General features: G+C 58.1%; 4 protein-coding genes across 4 annotated transcripts; all 4 read left to right on the plus strand.

The window, feature by feature from the left end:
- Positions 1 to 363: 363 nt before the first annotated feature.
- LMJF_33_1390 (conserved hypothetical protein) lies at positions 364 to 1,242 on the plus strand (the record flags this gene model as incomplete). The annotated part of the gene is made up of 1 exon (XM_001685848.1): positions 364 to 1,242. One exon carries the CDS (start codon positions 364 to 366, stop codon positions 1,240 to 1,242), a length of 879 nt encoding a protein of 292 aa, XP_001685900.1.
- A 2,149-nt stretch (positions 1,243 to 3,391) lies between these two features.
- Positions 3,392 to 9,256, plus strand: LMJF_33_1400 (putative protein kinase; the record flags this gene model as incomplete). The annotated part of the gene is made up of 1 exon (XM_001685849.1): positions 3,392 to 9,256. One exon carries the CDS (start codon positions 3,392 to 3,394, stop codon positions 9,254 to 9,256), a length of 5,865 nt encoding a protein of 1,954 aa, XP_001685901.1.
- An 844-nt stretch (positions 9,257 to 10,100) lies between these two features.
- LMJF_33_1410 (conserved hypothetical protein) lies at positions 10,101 to 11,870 on the plus strand (the record flags this gene model as incomplete). Its single annotated transcript, XM_001685850.1, has 1 exon — positions 10,101 to 11,870. One exon carries the CDS (start codon positions 10,101 to 10,103, stop codon positions 11,868 to 11,870), a length of 1,770 nt encoding a protein of 589 aa, XP_001685902.1.
- Positions 11,871 to 16,244: 4,374 nt separating this feature from the next.
- AAT26 (amino acid permease-like protein) lies at positions 16,245 to 17,708 on the plus strand (the record flags this gene model as incomplete). The annotated part of the gene is made up of 1 exon (XM_001685851.1): positions 16,245 to 17,708. One exon carries the CDS (start codon positions 16,245 to 16,247, stop codon positions 17,706 to 17,708), a length of 1,464 nt encoding a protein of 487 aa, XP_001685903.1.
- Positions 17,709 to 19,370: the final 1,662 nt, after the last annotated feature.

Below are 19,370 nucleotides of genomic sequence, written 5' to 3' on the forward strand. Positions count from 1 at the left end.
ATCTTCTGATTTTCTTGGTGTTCGTGTGTGTTTGGCGCTCCCTTCCTTCCCCCTCTCCTCCCAGGCCGCCCGCGACGATAGGTGGCGCGCGTGGTGAAACCCGGTGCACAAGTTTCAAGCTGCACTCTTTCTTATTGTGACGCGCTTAACTCATCTCGGTTAGCGTACGCCTTGCGGCATAGTTGCCGAGGCGGTTTCTGTGCATCGCAGCTGCCTCCCTCTTCGTACTTCTACAGCTCACGCCACCGACACTGACAGGCTCTTCTCTTATTCTTTTTTCTTGCTGATTTCGCAGAGCGCTGCAGTGTCTGTCCTCTCCTCCCCTCCCCTGCGCCGCACGCAGCAGCAGTAGCAGTGGCAATCATGTGGACCTTGTCCCGACCCTGCTTGGCGGCGGTGCGCACGGCGGTGCTCTGCCAGAAGAAACAGACAGCCGCGGGGTACATGGCGAGTGCCGGTAAGGTGGGCAACGAGGAAAAATGGGCGCAAGCCGCCATGGAGTACATTCATGAGAAGAACCACGTAAATGATGCGCGGAAGCGACAGCAGGACGTCGACCAGGAGCGCAGCATCGCTAACGCATACGACCGTTACTCCGCTGTATCGGAAGCGAAATTTGACGAGCGCCTTTCGCGCCTCATCGCGCGCATGTCCGAAGCGCTCGAGGAGATGCGAAATTTGGGCCTGGAGGAGGCGCTTGAGGAGGCTGTGCTGCTCAATTCGGAGCAGCCGCCAGGCCACTACCGACGCCCTTCTCTCACCCCTCCTTTGGCGGGGTACGAGCCAGGTTTCGGCCTTGACGTGCCTCAGCTGCGCAGTCAGCAAGCCGAGTACCCGCCACTGCGCCGCCCGACGGATTGGCTGGAGTTTGGCGAGGGTGGTGCAGATGACTTCCCGTACGTTGACACCCACAAAATCGAGGATTTGACGGCAAAGCACGAGGCACAGCTGGAGGAGCAACACGGCGTGTTGCGGGAGGCTGCGCCACTGACGGGTGTGGAGGGAGAGGGATGGGAAGCTTACGTCGCGCTGCACCGCAAGGCACTTGCCCGTCAGCACCTCATCATGGACCTGCATAACGACCCTGAGCTGCGTGACAAGTACAATGCTGACGAGGCCTTCCGTGCTGCGGAGTGGGAACGGCGGGGCATGGGCGCCTTGAGCATTGAGGCGCCACTGGAGCGCGATCTGGAGCTGCACTACGCTCAGGTACCAGCCTACGAGGCGTTCCGCTCGCATTGATCAACAGCAACAGCCACGACGCAAGCACGCGGTGGTGCAAACGGATCGGTTCATTGTTTGGTGCCTTTCTTGCCCTTGCTATCGCGCCATGGGCTAGGAGAAGCGGCCGCTCGTCAAGCACCTGGCGCAGCCGTGTCCTTTACTTCCCTGGCTCCATGCCCTTGTGGCGCACGCGCGTGTCCCTCACCCTCGCGCTTTTGGTCTGGAGATGGACGTGTGTGGAGAGGGGAGGCGAAGCCTTGGCCTTCTCCCAACTTTGATCGCTACATATCCTTTGTGCATGCATGTTCGTTTGTGTGGGGTGAGTGTGCCGGCGTTTTCCACAGCAAAATGTTCACATGTCGGGTGAACAAGTCTCTTGAAGATGCGAAGCGTGCAGTTGCCGCGCTTTGTTTTGCCTTCTCGCCACCTCCGCGTGCCACGGGCACTTGCTCAGCACAGGAAAAACTCACACCGTGCGCACGTCTGCCTCGGTGCTTGCGTGGATGGTGGGGGGGGGGGGCAAGTGGAAGAGGAGACAAGTTTTTGGCACGGCGCTGTGGTAAAACTGCAGCGCAACGCGCTCCTCTCTTCCTGTGGCCTCTCCCGCTCTATCTGTGTTTCTCTCTCTTCTCCCCCATGCCATCGCTGCACCCTCTCTCTCTCTCTCCGTGTGTTCCCTCCTTTCTCTTCACCCCCTCCCCCTCATGACTGCGCATGCGGCCGCTCTCATTCGGTGCACTGTGGTGCCGCCAACTCACCCTACGCCTTTTTTGCTCTTCTTCTGCTTGTCTTCGTGGACATATCGATGCGTCAAGTCTTCTACGCCTGCGCTGAGCCTCCGGCTGTCGCAGAGCTGCTCACATGCGGGAGCAACACCGAATATACTAGCCCCTCATACGCAAACACACAAGAGAGCGATACATTATAAATACAGGAGTAAGCGAGGCCCTGCTCCACACACCGGTGGAAGACAGACGGAGAGAAGGCTAACGTTGCAAGTGTGTGTGCGTGACCCAGGCACGAAGCAGCGGAAGCACGTTGACCACCTTACCCTCCCCCTTTCTTCTGTCACTGTCCAGCTCCTGCGTAAGGGGTGCGCTCTGCCAAGGCCCGTGGCTTGGTGGCCGTTTCGAGCCACAGTTGACGCCCCTCTCGCTTCAACGCACGCTCTTGTACTGTTTTACTGTGATTCCTTCTTCATGGTGTGTGCGACTGTGTGCGCTCCCTTGCCTATCTCTTGGCCTTCGCCTTATTAAGGAGGTCATCATACATAGCCAAAGGGGGATACAACTGTAGAGCGCCATGGTAGCAACGCACACTTGTAAAACATCGAAGAAAATCAACGTGCTGCTGCTGTTTGCCGCCGCGTGAATTGTGCATGGAAGGCTTCTTGTGCTCTGTGCACATTGGACTCGTCGCATCTGTTCATTCCTGTTGCCTCGTGCACGACTGCAAACTGCCGATCCCTCTTTCCCGTTGTGTTCTGTGCATTTATATTCATATTTCTTCGCTCCTCTGCATGCACACATATATCTGCATATGTAGGTATGCATGTACACACACATATATATATATATATATATATATGTATAGTCGCCCTCTGTCCATTGTACGCCTCTCTCTCTCCCGCCCCCTCGTTCCTTTCTGCTGTCAGCCTCCCGTGTGCTTTTCGGTTTGCCTTATCGGATACTTTGCTCCTAGCAGACGAAAGGCGGATCTGGGCATCTTTTGTGTGTTGTCTGAACTAATCTAAACATATAGTTGTATTTGTTTCGTAGCCTTGTCGGAGGGTGTGGGTGGGTGTGTGTGTGGGGGCCTTTGTTGTTGTTCAACCCTTCCAGCTCTACTCGACTTGTCTTTAGAGTGCACCCCGCACCGCTCCCTCCCTCTCTTCTCCTTCACCTCCCCCTTCCCTCCCTGCCTCCCTCCTTTGCAGTGCTGCCGTTGTTCTCGCGCAGCGAATTGTCTCCCTTTTTACTATCGAGTGCATCGATCCACCTTCCTCTTGTGTGCCTTTCTCTTTTAGTCGTCGCTTCCCCCCGGCAAGGAGATGCACTCGCGTACGGATAACTTGTCGAGCGATGCCGCGGCGGCAAGTGAACCGCCTCCCTCACCACAACCTCGCACTCCCTGTCCCCCTATCGTCGCATCCGCGTCTCACTCCTCCATGCCCTCGACGGCCGCGACGCAGATCGTCAGCCGCGGTGGCTCCCCCACGCCGCCACTTACCACCGACGTCGACATCCGCGGTCCGTTCCTGCTCTACGGCCCATCGGGTCGCCTGCTGAGTCGCTACGAACCCTCCGACCTCTGGGGGTTGCTCATTTCTGAGCACACAACGCTGAAGTGCACGTATGCCCAGACGACAGTGCGGGTGGGCCGGGCTGGCGGGTGCGATACCGTCTTGAGCGACCCGCGGGTGAGCAGCACGCACTTCACCATCTCGCTAGAGCTGGAACCTTATGGAAACAGCGATCATAGAAACCACCGGCGTGGCGGCGGCGACCATGAGACACCTTGGCTGCTGCGTCGCTCACCAAAAGGCAGCCCTGCCCATACTCGAGGCATACACGCAGACGCGAACGACGATGTCGCCTCTGGCGCGGACGTCCCGGGAAGCGCCGTCCCCGGTGGCTTGGCATCATCGTCGTCTCTGTCCAGTCCCGCCGCTGCCGGGAAGGGCCTGAACAAGGACGGCCGATCCGATGCAAGAGCCCTTTCTGGGACGACGCTGCCTGGTTGGCGAGTGAGTCGTGTATCGCTCACCGACTGCAGCGCTAACGGCACCTATGTCAACGGCGTGCTCGTCGGTCGCGGGAAGTGCTGTGATCTGCACTACGGCGACGACATCAGTATTGTGCGGGTGCCGGAAAAGAAGCGTCCGCGTCGCGGCTCCGCCACACCGACAGACCTGTCCAGCGAGGAGGACGAAACACAACAGGAGTCGGAGAAGGAAGTTGCGTGCTTTTCCCAGGGCGAACGTGGTGCAAAGCTGCCGCGCGGAACCGCGGCAGCGCCGTTATCTTCCGCCCAGCACGTCGCTCCATCGTCGCTGGACGCGCTCGCCGGCGGTGGCGCTGCACGCATGGGAACTGAGGCGAACGAAGAAGGCAACTCGCCAAGCGGCGACGACCTCCGCGTAACGCAGATGTTCACAGCGCTCCTCTCCACGCTCTCGACGGAGCACACGTATGTGGAGCGCTTTTGCTTCCACCTTTACCATGCCGAGGAGGTTGGGCGAGGCGGCGTGCCCATCATCGAGCCCGACACGGTTGTCGCCTCTCAGAGGGCGGCGGCGGGGGAAGTGGAAGCAGAAGCGGAAAGACAAGGGGAGGACGACAAGGAGCAGAACAAGTATGACGATGTGCTGCGGCAGCCGCAACCCGAGCTGAAGCACAACTTGTCGCAACACAAGTCGGTGCGCTTCCCTCATGACCCAGTTATGGTTTTCGACCCGCCACCCGAAAACGCCGACGGCGACGCCGTGGATTCACCGCCAGCCTCGCTCTCTACACTTCAGCATCGTGACCGACACGCCTCCCTGTCCACGTCTCCGATTTCTCCTTGTGCCCCGGTACCGGATGACACCGCCGCCAGCGCTGCCTTCGCTCCGCAGAGCAGCGCGCTCTCGCGCGCCTCCAGCGCGAACTCGTTGAGGACACTCTCTGCAGTAGTTACCCCGCACTCCCTTCTCCGGCCACGTCCGTCCATCCAGGAGAGCTTCATCGCCCCGATCAACCCTCCCGACACCGAGGAATCGACGGCGCCGTCGAATGGAGCCGTGCATGGCTCCGCCATGGCCTCCACCCCGGCAATTCGCTTTCACGAGAGCATCGGCATTAGCCCTGCGCTGCAGCGTGAGGCGGCTGCGCAGCGCGCGCTTGCCGCACGCCGCGGGAGCAGTACCGCGAGCAATCAGACTAGCGGCAGCCTCGGTACCGTTGGGGCAATTACGAAAGACATGCCACCGGATATTCCCATCCGCTATGCAGTACTGCCACTGCGCCACCTGCAGTGGGGTGGCCGCATCGGCTTCGGCGCGAGCGGGGATGTATTCATGGGTATCGACGTGTCGACAGCGACCGTGGTCGCCATCAAAGTGCTGAAAGGCAGCTCACTTTTTCAGTCCTCGCAGCCTGCCGACACGGCGGTGGCTAAAGCACACAGCAAAACCACCTCAGGAAGGCCAGCAGTGCCGTCTGTGCAGGACGACGGTACGATCCTCAACTTGTCAAACATCAGCCTGGGAAACGGCGCAGTCGCGGATCCCCGCGCAGCGTCAGAAGGCTGGACCTGTGCTTCTCACGCCTTGGCCTCCCCCATGACGCTGTCGTCGCACTGTGCCACCTCACTGCAGGTGAACCACGCAAACGAGGAGTCGATACAGATTAGCGAGGCCTCCACCCCGCTGACGCCGGCATCCGCAGTGACTTCGTCATCAGCCTCCGCGCACGGGAACACCTCCGCAGCGCTGGTAAACATGTCGTCTACCCCTCATTGCCACACGCAGGTTCAGCAGCAGCAGCCACCTCGGCCGCAGTCGCAAGACGAGCACTCTGCCTCACCACTTCTCCGCAAGCACTTGCGAGAGATTATCTTTCTGACGACGCTGCAGCACCGCCGCATCGTGCGCTTCCTCGGCTTCCAGTTCAGCGGCGAGGGTCGTCTGTGTCTTCTCATGGAGTACGTGGCGGGTGGGACCTTGCAGACGCTGGTCAAGAACTTCGGCGTGTTTGAGGAGAACGTGATTCGCCTGTACACGCTGCAGATCCTAGAAGGTTTGGAGTACCTGAAGCGCAAGGGTGTTGTACACGGTGACTTAAAGAGCGCGAACATCCTCGTGTCGGAGCAGAGCAGCGTGAAGCTGACCGACTTTGGCACGAGTCGCTTCTTGCGCGTGTGTGCAGCAGAGGAAAAGGGAGCCGGGGAAGCGGCTGGGGCAGACGATGAGCGGCCGGGAGCTGAAGTACGTCGCGCTCGTCGCCGGGGTGAGTCTCGCGAGATCCGCCACGCGCCTGCAGATCGAGCGCACAAGCGCTATCATCACGCCAGCTCTCCTGGCGCCGATGCCGCGGTGGAAGAAGATAGCAGAGGAGAGGACATCGGCGTCGGCAACGCTGAAGGGTGCGGGGACTGCTGTCGCGGCGGCAGCGACGAGGACGCATACTCGGATGACATCCACAGCGCCGAGGGCACCTTCGAGGAGGACGAGGAGAGAGAGGACCTCAACGAGGACGTCGGTCCGGAGCGTCGCTTGCTCTGCGGCACGCCTCTCTACATGAGTCCCGAGCTCATCCGCACACAAGAGCCGACCTTCGCCTCCGATATGTGGGCCCTAGGATGTGTGGTGTACGAGATGGCGACCGGTGGCGTTTTACCGTGGCGGCCGGTGCACAACCTGAGTGCGCCGGCAGTTATTTGGTACATTGGGCAGCGAGGCGAAGAGGGCGACGGACCCTCCATGGATGACGTTTACACGGAGCGAGACCGTCTGAACCGCGCCAGTACCGACCCGTCGCTTCATGAGTCAGTGGATGACTCGTACGACGAAGGCGGAGGGCGCCGCGGCCACAGCAGCAGAGGCGGCAGCGGGGGTCGCTGGGATCGCACTCCATCCCCTATGCTGTTGGACCTCCTGCAGTCTACGTTGAACATGAACCCAGCACTGCGCCCCACCCCAGTGGAGCTGCTTCAGCATCCCTTTATCCGCAATGAAACCTCTAATGCGGCGCTCGAACGCTGGCACGCCTTGGTGGCAGCGAACCGTCGTCCCGCACCCCACGCGCTGAAGCAGCACGGCGAGAAAGGCGAGGAGTTGATGTCACATCTCAAGCTGAAGGCTGAGCCTGTCGCGGATACCAAGAGTACGCTGAGGTCGGTGCGTGGCAGCGCAGGCAGCGCTTCAAGAGACGGCTCACGGCACGTTCGCGCCTCGCTCTCCCCCGCACGCACGTCACCCTCGCCACAGGCGATTCACGTGGAAGAGCTGAACGACAACGCCCCCGCCAAGCTAGGCGGCGAGAATTCACCGGGCACGGGATCGAAGCCGCAGCATCCTTCGCTGCACCCCCCGCCCCCGCTAGGAGAGCCAATGACGTCACCGTCGATGAACCTTCTGGGAGACCCCTGGGAAGATGTGAAGCCGTCTTCCGTGTTGCCGCTTCCGCCACCGGCCAGCCAGCCGAAGCCGCAGGTGCCGAAGGCGCATGCAGTGCAGGTCCCCTCGGTGCTTGGTGCAGGCAACCCCGACTCGCAGCCGCTCATCTACGAGCCCCCGCGGCGGCCAGACATACGTGGGCGTCGCATGGATGCGCCGCAGTCCGTGATAGGTCGGACCGCCGCAGCCGTAGAATGCTTCCCCAGCGCGCCGTACGGTGCGGCGTCCCTGCCGTGGTGGACCCCGCAGAGCTTCTCGGCGCCGACCAAGCTGCCCGTTTCTCGATCTCGCCCCTCCACCGCGGCTGTTGTGGGTATGCGACAGGCTGAACAGCAGGCGCCGTACACCATGCCAGTGGCGCAGCAAAACGCGAGCAAGTCGTACCTGCGTCAGCATCAGCTGTTCCTCAAGCAAAACGAGCTCGAGCGTCGTCGACTCTCGTTTTTAGTGCCGCAAGGCGGACGGCAAATGCGCGGTCGCCACCGCACCGAGGGGCCGTCGATACTACAGCAGCAGCAGCTGCTGCTGCCCGTGCCCATGGCTCCCACTCCGGCGGCGGCTGGGAGAATGCCCATGTGCCCGCCTAGCTATCAGTACGCGATGCGGCAGCCCGTGCTGGAATACACGCCTGGCTACAGCGACTACAATCCCCAGGTGAACACGCAGACAGTGGAAATGTGTCTGCCGCCGGGCTTCACAAGTCAGTCGCCCTCCGCCCCACACCAGCAGGGCAGACGGCAGAGTGGGAGCAGCGGCAGCAACAGGGTGGTGACGGGTGCGCAGCTGCAGAGCGTCGCCTCCAGCCAGCAGCCGCTGTCGCAGCAGCTGCGAGGAAACAAGCCGAAGCACAGCAGCCGGAGAGAACGCGCGCAAAACGCGCCGATTACTGCGGCGGCGTCCAACGTCTCGCCTTCACTGCACCCCAATACCCGCAGCCCCGTCATATCAATGAGTCCCAGCCATGTCAGGGGCCCTGCAGCGGCTGCCTCCACACACGCGAGCAGTGGCCCTGTACTCCCACACGCGTCACAGCAATTTGCGCCGCCGCCGCCGCCGCAGCAGCAGCAGCAACTGTCCCTGCAGCCCCTGCACCCCGTTGTAGGGGGCTTGATGATGGAGCTGGACAACCTTACGATATCGTCCCCACTATTGTCGAGCTTTGCTGCGTCGATAGCACCCTTACCGGTGCAGGACCACAGATACGTACTCAGCTACAGCAGTGCACCCATGCCGGTGGATCAGCCGGTCTCAAAATCGCAACAAGCCCAGTGCCAAGGGCCCGTTCTTCCCCTTCCTTCGCATCCGCACCACCGCCACACCGCACACGCGCAGTCGACGACGACAAGCAGCTTCGGTCCCGGCAGCGGAGAGGGTGGCGGCGCCGTCCAGCAGGCTTCGCCAGCCAATACCGCTGAAGTGGAGGGAGCTGGAAACAGCGCTGCCCAACGGAACGCTCGACGTGGGAGGCAAGGTCACCGGAGCGCGTTCTCCTCTTCCAGTCTGCTTCTCCGGCAGAACCGCCTCCGAAACCCACGGCGCGCTTCTCCGCTACTGAGGCAGCAGCTACACCAGATGACCTTGGCGCGTACTCGCACGTGTGTGGTGGAGCACAGCAACAGACAGGAGCAACAGCGAATTCCGCCTTTGAACGAAGAAGTGCCAGCCGCACAACAGCAGGAAGAGCCGCGCAGCACGAAGCGACCGTGCGCGGCAAGGCCGAGTGGGCGGAGCTCGTCTACTCACACGGCGGGAAAGAAGCGGCGCATTCGCACATCGCTGCGTGTGTCCACCAGAGAGGCGATTCGGCGTCGGCAACAGCGACGTTCGCAGAAGCAGCGAGATCAGTCTCCAGAGGCCAACGCAAAACAGCAGTGAAAAGGCCGCTTCCGGCGAGACGGCTGGGGGACGGGGACACACATATGTGCATCTGTCTCTCTCTCTCTCTATGTATCGGTGTGCGCATGAGTGTGTTTGTGTGTGTCTGTGTGAGCGGGGGAGGGGTTGTGTCCCGTTGATATCTTTGCTGTGTCTCTCTTCTTCCGCGAAACTGAAGAAAAGGTGCCGCCCGGCATTCTCGTTCCATCGGCGTGCGTCTCCAGCGTCGCCTGCGTGTCTTCGTCTCTCTCGCTCACTCGTTCTCTGGCAGTTTCCCCACCACCACCACCCCCGTCTCGTTGGTTGGGCCGGACTGGGCCCCAGTGCGATGGTAGGCGAGGTCGCAGAGAGAGAGAGAGAGGTGCGTTATCGCCTGATTGTCCGTTGCCGACGATCTCTTGAGAAAGTCAAATGCCGCATCTCCACAAGTGCCTCTTACGTGTTCTCGTGAGTGGCCCTTGCAGTGCCGTGCTGTGCTCGTCGGCCGAGGAAAGGGACGCTGCGGCGGCCTTCCAGAGCGCACATGGAAATCTTCTGCTTCACACGTGCGACAAGCACAGGGGAACACGCACGCGTCCATGTACACGGAAACGGCCATTCTTTCTGTGCCCACCCGACCCCCCCCCGCTTTCTACCGCTTCCGACGGTTTCTCGTTCCGTCAACATGGTTCTCCAAAACGTAAACGACGTACTCACACACATACACATGCCCCCGCGCACGCGCGCCGAACAACGGACACGCCAGTGCTCAGCTCTTCTACTCTGCTCAACTGTCGCCGCTGACGGCATCCACTAGTTGTGGTGTGCGTGTTTGTTTGTCTTCAACCGCAGCTCTGTATCTGCGATGCACATCGGCCTCGCCGCCGCTGTGCCCTCGCCCACGACTGCCCCCCAGTGGCTGCAGGACATTGAGAATCAGCTTCTCATCCGCAACGCAATCGAGCTGAAGCCGTCGCAGTCGATCTTTGATAGCTACACCACTCTCCATGTCTCTGTGCTACACCTGCAAACAGTGGAAGATGAGCGGCAACGACTGCGGATGGAGCGGAGTCGGCTCACGGAGCGGGTCCGCGAGCTCGAGCAAGCGGCTGCGAACTCGTCTCTGCAAACGTCGTACGAGCGTGAGCTGGAGGCGAAAAAGGACGCCCTGCAAGACCAGCTGCGGGTGTACATGCAGCGGGAAAGTGACTACTACAAGGCGCTGTCAGAGGTGAAGGCAGTACAAGAAGAAAGGGATATGCTGCGGCTCAGGTCAAACAAGCTGGACGCCGAGCTGGAGCAACGCACAGCAGAGCTGCAGCTGCTGCACAAGGAGTACACGGCCCTCCGCGACGAGTACGACCGCGTGCGGCTGACGGTCAGCGAGGCCGACCGCTACCTACGCGAAGTTAAGACCGCGAAGGAGAAAACCGTGCAACTGCAACACCGTATCGTGACGCTGGAGGATGAGGTGAACATGCTGCGACGTCAGCTGCAGGAAGCCCTTAAAGGGGAGACGGCCGCCGCCGTGGACAAAGCCAAGCGCGCGAACCCGAACAAGGATGGGGAAGACGCTGAAGTGGCCCCGAGCCCCATGCACACTACCCATAGCCCGCACACGGACCCGTGCACGACACTCTCTCCAAACCCCCTTGGTGCAGAGCCCAGTCACGCCTCCATGGTCATCTCAGAGGCGCACACTAGCAGCACGCTGCACGGGCTGTGCGTGCTGGATGACGGCAAGCGCTTTCTGACATCTGGCGCGGACAAGCACATCCGCCTCTGGAACCGTCAAAGCCCGCAGGCGGAGAAGTACTTTTCCTCGAGCAGCATTGCCCTCGCATTGGATACCTCGTCCCACTACCTGCTTGCCGGCTGCGCCGATCACGTCGTGCGCTTCTGGGATGTGAACAGCTTGCGGGTGCTGGAGATGACGGGGCACACGGAAAAGGTCGTGGCGGCATGTCTCTCCTCCAGCGCCCAACACGCCTTCACCGCAAGCTCGGATAGCACCATCAAGCTCTGGGACGTTCGGCGACGCGAGTCGCTGCGCACGCTGCTGTGCCAGAGCACATGCAACGACGTTACTGTGGCCGGCGACACAGTCTTCTCCGCGCACTACAACGGCAAGATCACGGTGTGGGACCGACGGACAGCGACGCGCAGCGGCGAGGTGGTGGCCCATCAGCGTGTTGCGACGTGTGTGCGTGTGAGCGCAAATGGGCAGCTGTGTGTATCCATGGGCAAAGACAATGTCATATCCGTACGCGACGCTCGTGTGTTCACCAAGACGCTGTTCAGTGTCGCCCCGGTGCAACTCGTGGTGATGATGAACTGGGCTCGTCTGTCCATCGCCCCCAGCGGGCAGCTGTGTGCCGTGGGCAGCGGACGGACCTCGGACCTCCTCCTGATCCGACTTCATGGAGGAGGGCAGGGTGACGCGGAGGCGACCGACAGCGCATCATCTCCAGCGTTGGTGAAGGTGCTGAAGGCATGTGTGTCGAACGCAACTTCTTACGGCGATCAGGGTAGCGGTAGCAGCAAGGGACCTATCTTTAGCACCGCGTGGGGTGCAAGCGAGGGCGGTCCATTGGTGTCTATCAGCAATGATCGCTGTGTGCAGGTGTGGGAGTGAAATGCGTGCTGTCGGCTACACAACGGGGCGACAAAGAAACGTGGGGGGGGGGGGGGCTACAGTGCTGTATGCTCCCTATCCTTTCCGCTTTCACCGGGCCGCCTCGATTTCCCATTCTGGTCGCCACCAAAAGTGCCGTGCACGGGGGTGTCTGACTGTTCCTCGTATCTCTGCTCTGCTGATAGTGCTTGTCTTCTTTTTCTTGCGTTTATTTCACTGCCGCCCCCCCCCCCTTTCTTTCTGTTGTTGTTCATTGCTCTTGCTCGCGCACGCGCGATGCATGCGTGTCTATGTATTGGGGCGGAAGTCGTCGTGTTTCCACCACCACCACCTTCTTCTCCCATGCCTTTCTGGCGTGACTGTGTTGTGTCGCTCCCTCCCTCTCTCGTGTCTTGGATTCGTTGCATCTCCTTGAATGGACGCCACCGACGGACACCGAGGCGTGATAACGATGAAACACAAGCGCATAGGTAACGCATGCAAAGCGAAACACAACGAAAAACAAACAGCGAGACGCACACGCTGTTTTTACATGGGTACCACGGCTGGTGGACTGCTCCAACACGGAAGGATTGAAAAGAGCAAACGCGGGAAGCTTCTGTGGCGCGTAGCCGCTGCCGTGATGTAGAGAGCGGAATCCTCAGGCGTGAAATGCGTTATCTTGCGCAGCTCTTATCTCCCTCTCCCAGCGCCGCCGCTGCAGTCAGCACCCCATCCGCTCCCTCGGAAGGACTCGCTTGTTCGCTTGCTAACCTTCGTTGCTCCCCTCGTCTCTCCTTCCCTCTCTTTCTCCTTTCTCGAATCGCTTGTCACGCTCATCCCGCATGCACGACCGTGCCCTCGTCAGCATGTAGTGATCAATCACACACACACGCATACACCTCTCTCTGCACACTGCGCACACACATCAAAGCAAGCGCTCCTGCTGCTGCTGTTGCTGTTGCTCCTTTTGCCGTCACCCTTCACATTAGTCATCTTGCTGGTTCCCCTTTTTCGTTCCGCTTCTTCTTCCCTCCGTGTCTTACTTTCGTTTCTTTGCGCATGCGCGTGCTCGTCTGCGTCTGTCCCGTGTTTTGTCGCGCGTGTGGATGCACTCGCCTGTAGTGAGCGTGTATTAATTCTCTTTCCCTCTCTGTGTGTTTGTGTATTGTGTTTGACGTGCCCGACTCCCCTTCTTACGTTCTATGTTACTCTTCTCGTTCCGTCCCTGACTCGCACACATACTCTTCCCTTCCTTTTCCCTCTCCTTGGTCTTTTTTTTCCTTTTATTGGTTTTCATTGTTGCTCGTGTTTTTCTCTTGATCTCTGCAAAGTTCTCCCCGCTGTGTTCACTGTTTTCTTTTCTCGTCGCATTCCCTTGTTCCTTTATATGTGTCGTTGTGTGTCGTTGTAGCCTCCACTGCTCCTGCATCTGTGCTGTCGCTGCGCCTCTGTCTGTTCACGTGCCTTTTTTTTGGTGTGTGGTCATCTTTTTTGTTGTTGTTCTTTGTTTGTCGACTTGTTTGCGGTGGTGGTGGTGGTGGTGGTTGGTCGTACTTCGCTTTTTTTCTTTTCGGTATTGTTGCGTTTCGTTGGTCTTGTCCGTATACATCGGTGTTATTGTTGGGGGTGGGGCTCTCCGTTTCTCGCGTGCTGCTTCTCTCTACATTGTCGCATAAAAGAGGGTCTGTCCGCACGAGGCACAGAATCAGAGCAAGACAAGCAGGCAGGCTACTCTACGTGCCACACATCAAGTTTTTGTTGGTTTGTGTCTCGTGCCCTTCGCTTGTGCGTCTGTCGTTTTGCGAGCGAGTGCGCGCGTGCTGTGTCAACTTTCCTTTTTTTTTGGCGGTAAGCTCGTCTAACTCTTTTTTTTCGACGCACGCGCACTGACGCGCGTGCCTGCGCATACGTGCATCTCGTGTCGTTGTGCATTTCCTGTTTCATGTAACAGCTATATACATGACCAAGAGATCCTCTTTCACCTTGCCAGTATTCCTTCACCGTCTTGCTGTGTGCCTCTCTCCCACACACACGCACGAGCGCCAGCACACACACGTACACGCACACGGATAAAAGAACGAATAGCTGTAAACTGCCTCTCCCGCCCCCTTCATTCCACACTTGCGCCTCCCACTTTGTCCGAGGACTGTGTCTTCGCTCGCATCTCTGCTACTGCGGCTGGTCGCCTCTTGCAACGCTGTCACAGTATTCCGCTTCTCCAAGGGCCGCTTCACGGGACTTGCGCACGAGAAACAGTGGGGAGACGTTATAGACGACACGGTACTTAAAACGCTGCCCTGCATCCGGGGGCGAGAGCGAAGCAAGAAGAAGTGAGGGGCGTCATTCCTCGTACTCGCTCGCTCATTATCTCTCGGTGGGCGTCGTCGGAGGTGCGAAACAAGAACGCTAATTGGCAGAAAGACAAAAACCCGAACGCAGAAGGTTGAGAACGGTTAAATTTTTCCTGTGATTTGCTTGTATGTATGGTCACTGCGGGAAACGGAAAAACAAACAAACGGAGATAAAAAAAAAACGCCTCTGCTGTGAAGATACGCGCACCACTCACCACGCATACTGTGCCTAGACTGCACGGCGCACCCTCTCCTCCCGCCAACGGCACGCACTCGGTCTAGCAAAAGTGGAGAAGAGGCAGGTGCTCTCCTCGATTGCGAACTCGCCGGTTCTTTTCCCGTACACCTTTTCCGTTGCTCCTAGCGATTCCCTTCTTCGTTTGTTTGTTCCCCCGCCCCTACCCCCTACCCCCAAATACACCCTTTTTGTTGACTGTTTTCAACAGCTTTCGTGTGTGTGTGTGTGTGTGTGTGTGTGTGTGTGTATGTGTCTTCGTGTGCTCACGGCTCCCTCCCACGCACCCGCCCTCGCAGTTGCCCTTCTTGCTCCTTTTTTCAGCCTCAGTAATATTGTTTCCATTGTCTTTTTTCGTTCGCGTGTCTCAGTGTGACGGCGATTCCGTGCGGCCCTTCGATCAAGGTCGTGCGGAGCCGGAAGGGCGAAAGTAAGGAGCGAAACGAAACAGAGAGCGTCCATCCTCACACCGACATCCCAATAGCCCGTTGCTTGGCCAACACGGCGTTGCTGTGAGCTGGCTGCTTCTGCTTCATACTTGTAGCGTTTTTTTTTTACTTACGTTCTCCTCCATCTCCCTCTCCCTCTTCTGCAACTGCTGTGTTTTCTTTTTCCTTCCGCACCTGTGCATCTCTCGCTTCCCCAACTACAGCGTCTTTTTGCTTTGCCTTGCGCGTGTGTGTCTTGTCTGCACAAGGGCAGTAACTCATCGACTTGCGAATTGAAGCAGTGTGCGCGCTTATATCCATATCAGCATATACGTGTATATGTCGATATTGATAGATATACACATATACCTGCTTCAGTGCTTTCATCGCAATTACAGGCTCTCCCCCATACACGTACACGCGTGTGCGCGTAGCGGTGACGGTAATTCGCCTTCCCGTTGCTCGGGGTCGCGCTCAAGTGCAGGAGAGCACGCTCAAGGACTTCAAGAGAGACTCAGCACGCATCTTCAGCACTGCCAGCGGCTGTTTCGCCACTTCGAAGCTCTGCTGCGGCCCGCTAAGCATCGCGCAAATACTGGTCAGCCGGTGCGCGCACCATAAGTCGAGTCAGCAAACGGGAAAGGGGGAAACGCACATGTAATTGGACGGAGGACGAGAAAATCCACACCATCATTCCCTTATTCCCACCCCAACCAACCACCCACGCGCCGAGCCCTCACACGTGCATTATCACCACCGCCCATCGCAGACTTCCTCCGCGTGGGATAAGGGCGGCACAGTTTTTCTTCCTTTCTTTTCCAGTCGACGATAGCGTCACTGCCACCACGACGCAGAGCCTTACGTTACTTCTTTTTATCTTTGCGTCTTCTTCCTTTCACTCGCTTGCGCGTGCGTTGACGTGTTCTTGCCGCCGCCGCCGCCGCCGCCGCCGCCGCCTTTTTTGGTGCTGTTGTATTCAACGTTTTCTTTTTTTTTGTTTCGTGTGTATGTCGGTGAGAGAGAGAGAAGGGGTGCCGATCCTCTGCCAACTCACTTGCTAGGCGATATTGGCCCCCATTTGGATTTGGTGCTCCTCCCCCCCCCCCTCAGCATCTGCACATACACACACACACGCGCGAGGCGTAAAGGTCTCTTCCTGTCGTTTCTCTAAAGAAGAGTCTCATTGTTGGCCAAGGCTAAGAGGGGCATCCTTTGGCTCTACTCTTCCATATCTGCGTCTCTCTTTCTTGACCCGTTCGCTCTTTGCCTCGCTGAGTGCGCGCAGCTGTAAGTGCGCTTGTTTGTCTACGCTCGCGTTTTGGGTGTCTCGTTGCATCTGCAACACCTCATAACAGCGCGCTCGCTGGGCGTGGATGCAATGTTCGGCTGCGCGATGATGAGCTTGAGCAGCGGCAGCGTTCTCGGAGCTGCCCTGAGCCTTGCCGTCACCACCATGGGTGCCGGCATCCTCACACTGCCTTCCGCCTACGCAGATGCGGGCATCATCCCTGCAACTCTTATCCTCGTCGGTGTCGGCATTCTCACAGTGTTCTCGATAGACTACATCATCCTAGGTGTAGACAAGCTATGTCGTAACTCGTACGAGGAGCTCACACGTGAGTTGCTTGGCAAGAAGGCGGAAGAAGTGGTACGATGGATGCTAATCATTTATAACACAGGATCTGCTATTGGATACCTCGTCGTCTTGGAAGACCTTGTAGCACCGATGCAGCCTCTCGTCACCAGGTACCTGCCCGCGCTCACCACGCCGAAGCACTCACTGCTCTCCTTCTGGGCCGTTTTCATCCTGCCCCTCTCCTGCGTTCCCACGCTGGGGGCCTTGCACATCTCCTCCTTCCTCGCCATCTCATCGACGAGTTTCATCTGCATCATGATCATGTTCCGCTACTTCGTGCCGGGCCCCACGGAGCTATCCGCCATGACGACAGATGCCATCGCCAACGGCACAGCATCTGCCAACTGGTGGTGGGGTAAGTACCCCTTGCTGGCTCTGCCGATCATCATGTTCTCGTTCGACTGCCAGTCCCTCGTATTTCAGATATACGCTGGCCTGGACGACATGCGGCGAAGCGTCATGATTAAGGTGGCCATCATCAGCCTCATCGTCACTGGCGTCATCCACGCTGCTGTCGGTCTCTTTGGCTACCTCTCGAACCCGGTGGACGTGCGCGAGAACATCATCAGCAACTACGACCCCAACGTCGACCGCCTCTTTCAGATTGGCTACCTTCTGTACACTGCGCCGATGATTTTAGCATTTGTTTTGATGATGTTCCCTATTCGCGACTCGATCTTCATTTTGTGGTATGGCTACAGCTCTGCGTCGATGGCGACACACGTGCCGCGTAGCAAGGACTTCACGCGACTTGTACGCCAAGAAGAAGCACTGGAACTGATCGTGAATGCGGAAAGTGGGCATCAGCACAACCACTGTAACGGTTTCGGTAGCAAACACAGCTACGGCAGCGTCAAGGAGGAACTGCAGCAGGTTATCGAAGTGAAGAAGCACCACAACAATATTGAGCGGATTCCGCTGCGAGATCATCTCATAATTAGCGTCACACTGAGCACTCTGTGCGTGGCGGTGGCCCTCCTGGTTCCTGGGATCGTGTCGGTGGTCTCGTTACTTGGAGGTCTGTGTTCCTCCACGCTGTGCTTTATCGTGCCTGGTCTGTACCGCTGGCAGCTGCACAACAAGAACATTGCTCGCTGTCAGACGTTTTGGGAGATAGCGCTCATGGTGTTGATGGTAGTCTTTGGCGGCGTTGCCGCCATCTTAGGCACCGCTGTGTGGGTCGAGGGCGTCCTACTCAGCATGTAATATGATCGCAGTGTGGCGAACACAGGGCGTTTGTCCACTGTGACGGTTTTTTCCGTTGCGCACACACGCACTTATATACATATATATATACATATATATATATATATATATGTGTGTGTGTATGTGTGTATATACGCACATATGTATTTGTGCACTCCGTTGAGCTGCTGTTGCGGATTAATTGAACTCCACTCCCTTTATCGTTTCCCTGCCCCCCCCCCTACCACCACCCCCACCACCTTCCCCTTCTTATTTTGGTCGTTTTTCCTTCTTTGTTTTGTGTGTGTGTGTGTGTTCATGTTTTTTTGGGGACCCACTCTCACCATGTTGTTGTTCTTTGATTTGCTGCTGTTGTGAAGTAACCTTTAAGCATCACAGACGTGTGTGTTAACGGGTCCGACATCCGCTAGCCACCCGCCACCGCTTCCTTCGACGCATGCGCACACACACGCCAGCCACTATCCGTCTCTCCCCCTTCCTCCACAGCAGAAGCCAGTTTGTTCTCTTTCGCATTCATTTTCTGTCTTTTTCCTCGTTTTTTTCTTTGCATTTCTTTCTCTGCCGCCTCTCCAGTTTTCAACCTCCCGCCGTCTTTGATGATAACGTTGCTGTCTCTCTTTCCCTCTTCATCGCCCTCCCCCCCCCCCTGCACATACGCACAGACGCATTCCAGTATGATATATTCCTTTGCTTCATTTCCTCACTGCACGGGTTCTTTCCACTAGCCCCTTGACCTACTTCTTGCCTTTTCTAACGCTCCACTTTCTTCTTTACTTCTTCTTGCCCCTCTTCCGCACCGACACACATGTACACACACATCGACACAAACAGCTCCTTCGTTCAACGGCGCGTTGCATGCGTGTCTTTCTCCTGTGCAGGAGCAGAGGGTGCTTTTTTTTCTTTCGCTTCTTCGTGTCTCATTCCCTACGCCCACCTCCTCCATGTGTTGCGGTGGCTGCGCTTGATGGCCCCATGAGTGTGTCGTCGTCGTCTTCCTCTACTTGTGGATGGGTGCCTCTGCTCGATTCTCTCCTCCCTCTCACCCCTCCCCCGATAAAGTGTCCAGGTAGCTGCGCCTGCCTGCGCGTGTGTATTCCACGCCGGGCGGAGAGGGGAGCACCGAGAGGAGCGACACAAGCTGAGACAAGGACAAGCGAAATGGAAGCATCAGCGCAGCACAAGACGTATGGCATCCATGGATGCCGTTGTCTCTGTATCACCTCTGTCCCCTTTCTGCCGAAGAAACAAGAGGCTGGCGCTCTTCCGCGCTTGTCTGTGCGACAATGAGGGGAGGCGAGAGTGATAGAGAGTAAAGCGACAACAATATATAGCGATGTTGCTGCTTCTTGCTTTAAGCTGCGATGCGGATGGCACGAGCCTCGTCGGTTCACACACAGATATATAGAGAGAGCGAAAGAGAGGGAGAGAGAGAGAGATGTATGCGAGGGAAATAAAGTGGGGAGAGGGGGTGGGCATGCATCCCACCAGCACATTCACGCACGCGCGTGTATGAATGTGCTGCGTGTGACAGGTGTGACCATGAGTCGCTTCCGGCTACGAGACCAAGTGAGGGCACGCCGCTCTGTCGCGGCTCTCTCTCTCTCTCTCGGTTACCCTTCCAGTGCCATGTGTGCGCTTCACGCCCCCTTCTTTGCGCGCACT

This window comes from Leishmania major, chromosome 33 (assembly GCF_000002725.2).
Source record: "Leishmania major strain Friedlin complete genome, chromosome 33".
NCBI classification, from domain to species: domain Eukaryota; phylum Euglenozoa; class Kinetoplastea; order Trypanosomatida; family Trypanosomatidae; genus Leishmania; species Leishmania major.